The following is a 5,930-nucleotide window of genomic DNA, read 5'->3' as shown; positions in this document are numbered from 1 at the left end:
ACAATATGAGCTGCGTGTTAGTGTTTCTCAGCACGTTGTTTACAGAGATTTTCAAAAGCAAAGCCAGCGTCGTCTCCTCGACTTTGCAAATTAGTTATGTCTCCAAGCAGGGATTTGTGAGGCTTTACTCAAAGGCATCTTAGACAAATAGGTTTGCAGTGTGGAGCCGTAATCTGGTGTACATTCATCAATCATACATTTTCTTCATGTGCAGCACTGTGACAGTTGGGAAAATGGCAGCAAGCCAGGTGGCTAATGGCTGCTGGTGAGGGAGTCGTCACTGTCCTCTGGCTCCCTCTGCTGGCAAAATGTGGCAATGACGAGGGCAGAAACTAAAAACAACTAACAAATAGGTTTTTTAATTTACTATCGCAGTATTTTGTCCAGAGGCAAAAAAGAAATCCTTGAAAAATCTTCCAGGGACCCTCATTATTTTGCCATTCACGCAACTGTTGGGTGGTGGGAATTATTGTTGTTGTGTGACACAAACACCCTGATTGACAGCCAGTGAGAAGGATGATAATAAAGTGGGAATTAATTGCTTTCTTATGCGAGCAGTTCAACTGAATTTTCATTTCTGTGGCCTGTCTGGTTAAAATGTGTTGTGTTTGTTTCAGAAAGTTGCTGTAGATGTTGTTCTGACTTGTGACTGCTTCAAAAACTATAATAAAAACTTTTTTGGATAACAGTTGTCCATTCAAAAAAACATTAATAGATATGAAACTGAATTATTGGCTTAATGGTTTCCTTAGTAGACTCATTAGATGGAGTAATTTTGGACTTGACAGTGCAATAAAAGCGGGTCCAGGGGTCTGGTTGTTTGTGCCAATTGACAACCCCTGCCTCGGCTCACTGGGATGTCTGATTATAATGACCATTAACAGGATTAGCAAACACCTGAGCTTCTCCTTGCACAAGTGAAATGCTGTGATAAACGCTGATTTCTGTTCTGACCTTGCCTTTGATCAAACATACCACCACTGCCAAAAACAGCTATTGCTATAATTTACTGCTTTATGTCATTTGTGTCCTGTTTTACATGTTGGCATGGAGGTACTACAGTTAATTTCAAGCAGCAGAGAAGCACATAACTTATTTACATTGAGTATGCAGTATTTTTGCCGTTATGATTGTGAGATATGGCCAAATGTCTGTAGCAGCATTAATTCAGAACGTTCAGTGCACTTTTCTTCACCAGATGTCTGTGGTAAATTTCTTTTTTGTCCTCAACTGGAGGTCAAAAGTTCAAGTTCAGTTAAAGATTCACTACTATTGCCTTGTCTCCGCAACAGGGGATGATGATGCGACCATCTTTCCTTACATTTTTGGAAAAGTTTGAGACAACTAAAACATACAAGTCCATCAGTTGTAAATGTACATAGAAGTGAAACACCTGAACCACTTATTTCATAGCCAGAGAAACATGTAGTCTGTCAACTGCATGTCATTTTCTATAATTTAAAGCCAGCAATTTCAGCTTAACAATAAAACATCCCCGTTAGAAGAGAGGCTGTAAGCAAACCATCTGTACAGTTTCATGACTAGAAAAATGACACATTAAATTCTTTGTTCCTCCAATTTATTATGAAAATGTACAGGGGGATTAACGGTAGGACTTCTGGTAGCGGGCACGAGCTCCAGGTCCACCGAACTTCTTGGACTCGCAGCGACGTGGATCGGCAACCAGCAGGGTCCTGTCGTACTGGATCAGGATGTCCTTGATCTCCTTCTTGGAGGCCTCGTCCACATCTGCAAGTGGACGAAGGTTTAAGGTTATTTCACCAGTTCTTCTCTACACGAAGTGTTACTACTTTCAGTTGTTTTAAGTTATGTTCAGATGTTTCACATCTAAGCCAAAGGGACATTTTGTAACACACCATAAAGTTATGGGCTTGTTCAAATATTACACTAAGAATTTACTAAATTTGGTGAGAATTTTGTTTAGAAATTGTCGTTTGACCAGGTAGTTTCCATAAAACCAAGGCACTCATGTCCCGTACTGCACATTTTTCAGTGCAGTAAACGCTGCTCTTGAGTGATCACACTATCAAAATGTCATGACAGGTTAGCACTTGTAGGTTCAAATGTTTAACAGCAAGTAAAGATTTGAACCTTCTTCTTTTGAAAGCTGTGTTATAGTTTAAAGATTAAATGCTGTCAGCTGTTCCTGATATCCACAGATTTGTAAAATCAGTGATCCATGTATCAATACCATCAGTGAGACCACTTTCATCCTTTAGGGACACAAGTTTGCTTCAGATCAAGAATATTTCAATATTCAATATTTATTTAATAAAATATAAACAAATATTGACATCTACTGCCTGAAATAAAGCACAGGCTCATAGGATACAACTAAATAAAAGTTCAGTTCAATTCGCTCAGACATGTACATCAAGTTTTTTGCACTTAAAGTTTAATACTCACACTTCTGGTAGTAGGCAACCAGGGCTTTGGAGATAGACTGACGGATAGCTGGAAGACAACAACAAAACATGAATTATTATTTTATTCAATAAAATATATTCCTAAGATGCATCAAGTGTCGATAGATAAATTCATCACTCCAGGGCTAAACCAAGAGGATAACTAGATTGCCTGGGGCAACTTAAATGCCAAGTTGAGCTAGTAAACATGGCAAGCGAGTTGGAAAGCAGGGAGAACAGTTTAAGGGAGAACATTGTGTGTAATTAAAATTCATATTTGTATGGTTTCATTTTGTTTCCAAATGTAAAACAAAGCCCATCTCTGGGAGAGTGAGTGGGGATTATAGTGTTTATATTTGATAACTGCTTATTAATTAAAAAAAAACAAAAAACATTTGTACAGGTGCTAGTGAAATGGACTGGCAAGTAGATTTCTGTCCCACCTGCCCGACAAACGTTTAACCCCTACTTCGAATCAACGTTCTGCTTACCGTAGATCTGTGCGACATGTCCACCACCCTTCACTCTGACTCTGATGTCAACTCCAGCAAAACGCTCCTTGCCCAGCAGCAGCACTGGCTCCAGAAGCTAAAACAAGAGTATATACTGATGTCAAGCACACATTTTCAAAAAAAAAGAGCAACAATCCTGGCAATCAGGATATCTGCAGGTTTACGGGTGTTATACAGAAAACTGCCTTGTCCTAGAGCAAATTACTTTCAGGGGCACTGCTATGTAAAATGCAGCAACGCTATCACTTGCAATAAAAACAAAACTCGTTCACAAATTCAAGTAAGTGTCGTAATGTTGACAGCAGATAGGCCAGGGAAGACAGCAGATCTACACATGACATGCCACACTGCCCGACTCAATTACAGATGTTGCAGGTGCTGCCTTCTGTCAGACATGCACCCAGATGTTTTCCACATGGGAACTCACCTTGTACTGGAGAGTGGCAGGCTCCACCATCTCCAGGGGTCTGCCGTTCACCTTGATCAGGCCATTCCCCCTCTTGCAGTGGGCAACTGCTGTGGCGGTTTTCTATGAAAAAAACATTATTGTCAGACACCATCAGACACAACACATAAGAGCAATTTGAATTTGTATTTCAGTCAACTCACACACGTACAAAGTTAAACCAATAAACGTGTCATTCGTTTTTAATTCATACAGTTAGATGATGGAAGAGCCTCTCTCGGGCCATGTGATTAGCTATGATAGCTGACATTATCACTTATAAGAAAGGAGCTGGTATTGATGGCATTTTCAATAAAATATAGGATCTGTATGCCTGTTTGATGAAGCATTGTGAGCTAAAGTAAACCATTGTCATCTTCTATAAAAGTATCAGGAGCCCTGCCACTTTTAGCAACCAGGCTAGCTAGTTAGCCTACAGCGGATCCAATACATAGCAAAACCGACCGGTGGCTAACACGTATAGATCTTTCATTGACTTTATAGTCATTTAGATCGACATTTGAGATTCTACACACATTTCAGTTCATCTTTGAGCTATATCAACCCCCCAACAGTTAAATTAGTCGGGTACATCGCTGTAAAACTACGACACACGGCCACTTCATGTTAGCCACTTTAGCTAATGTACGCTAGCAAGACAGGGCAGCCACAACACCGCACGTGGATTAATTTCTATATTTTTACTTACTTTACGTCCAAAAACCTGGACTGACTGCAAAGGACCTTTAGCTGGCATGTTTCTGAAACACACAGGGCACAACACTTACATTAGAAACCAGTTTATAAGTATGATTTATGCTATTTTAGCGGATCAGGGTGAAGAACATACCGTCTTCAGCTAGGGTGCCGTACGAAGAGACCGACGGGGTTTCACACGACGAAGATCAGGGGCTGTTGCACGACACTTCAGAGCTGCTTTGTGGTAGGGTTTGCGACAGTTGCTCTCGCTCTACCTCCATTTTACAGGTTGTGCTCTTGAGCTGTTTATTTGTTGGTAAAAATCGCACTTTAATAATAGAAAATGGCAATTTCATCATTTTAAATCACCATGTATGTGGTAAACTCATTAGTAATATGCAGATAGGCTTTTCTGAGCGTCTTGAAATGTGTTAAAAGGCGACTTTAGGGTGTCTTTTCCAACAAAAGTAGCCTATATAGTGAGGTCACAAATGGGTTTATAACTTACATCATTCAAAGAACAGAAATGACACTGCTGGAATGTAAAATAAAGTTATTTTATGAGTAAATGGTGCATGAAAAGGTTACCAGATTATGCATCATTACCGTATCCTTCTAATCTGCCAATATGAGGCCTGTTTTCTTGAGTTCAAAATGTATTTTGTTGTCACAAAGCCAATTTCAGGAAAAACAGACAATTCCAGAGGGAAAACACAAAGTCACAGACGAAAACATACTTCCTTGTAGGCTATACTACATCAGAAAATATTTAATTTCATTACCAAAAAACCTATATCCTCTAGGGTTAGGGTTAGGGTAACCCACACTCCACTGATGGATGAAGCTTTAGACACTGACAGCAAACTTTAAGTCCAGGCTGTTGAAAGGATGAAACAACTGTTTTCTTAGGCCTTACAATGGTGACACGGCACATACAGAGAGGAAAGAAGCTTTATAATAACCTCACATCAACTTCTAATGTCACCTTAAAATGTTTTAATCCAACACTACTATATTAATTAATCATAATTTTACACATCATAGTTGTTTGGCCTTTTAGTTGTGACTTCACACGGGAGCCTGTTTTATTATGACAGCAATAACCAAGAGACATCATAACAACTCATAAAACCTCACTATGTAAGAAGAAAATAGCACAATGGTATTTAACAGTGATTATTTCATAATCTAACAATATCTAGCAACCAAACTCTAAACTTTATCTGGAAATAAATAATGGATTTTTACTACTTACAACCTGCAAAGATGAATCGCGTGCGCAGAGGCGGGAAAGTAGCTGTCTAAACAACACGAACCAGAAGAAGAAGCACCACTGTTCTGCTGCCAACTAAAGATGAATGGTTTGGATCAAGCAGCAAAAAAATCATAGTTTCTTTACATGGAAGCATCTGCAGATTGTGATAACCTACACCCAATTTATAAGGATAATTATAAAATAATTGTTTTTTCAACAGGATCTGGTGGAGCCTAATTACAGCTTTATATAATTTATACTTTAGACAAATATTTTATTCTAACCTGAAGGTGTATTTTGTTTGGTAATTGTCATATTAATCCACCCATAAACTGTTATGTGTTTCTGTATTCATGTCTTCCACTCCTCTAAATCCCTACACAGCAGCACCCTCTAGTGTCGGAGGGCTTAATAACACCATTTTAAGTATGACATCATTGCTATCTCAGCTGGGGGCAAGGCTGTATCATCAGCCAGATGCTGTCTGGCAGAGATCAGTACAGAGCACTAATTTCCCCTGCACTACAGCCTGACAGTTTACATGTAAATACACAAACTCCCTGCACCTTGGTTTCATCAAGTCTTATTTTTAA

At 39.2% G+C, this 5,930-nt stretch overlaps 1 protein-coding gene across 1 annotated transcript; it reads right to left on the bottom strand.

Moving 5' to 3' along the window:
• Positions 1–1,562: 1,562 nt before the first annotated feature.
• Positions 1,563–4,292, bottom strand: rps16 (ribosomal protein S16). Its single transcript, XM_084345274.1, has 6 exons — positions 4,234–4,292; positions 4,093–4,144; positions 3,366–3,467; positions 2,918–3,014; positions 2,428–2,475; positions 1,563–1,749 (listed from the first exon to the last, which is right to left on the bottom strand). Exons 2-6 carry the CDS (start codon positions 4,138–4,140, stop codon positions 1,604–1,606), a joined length of 441 nt encoding a protein of 146 aa, XP_084201400.1. The 5' UTR covers positions 4,141–4,144; positions 4,234–4,292; the 3' UTR covers positions 1,563–1,603.
• Between the last annotated feature and the right edge of the window lie 1,638 nt (positions 4,293–5,930).

This window comes from Pagrus pagrus (assembly GCF_965226575.1).
Source record: "Pagrus pagrus genome assembly, chromosome: 23".
Taxonomy (NCBI): Eukaryota; Metazoa; Chordata; class Actinopteri; order Spariformes; family Sparidae; genus Pagrus; species Pagrus pagrus.
This window is presented reverse-complemented; position numbering and strand designations above follow the sequence as displayed.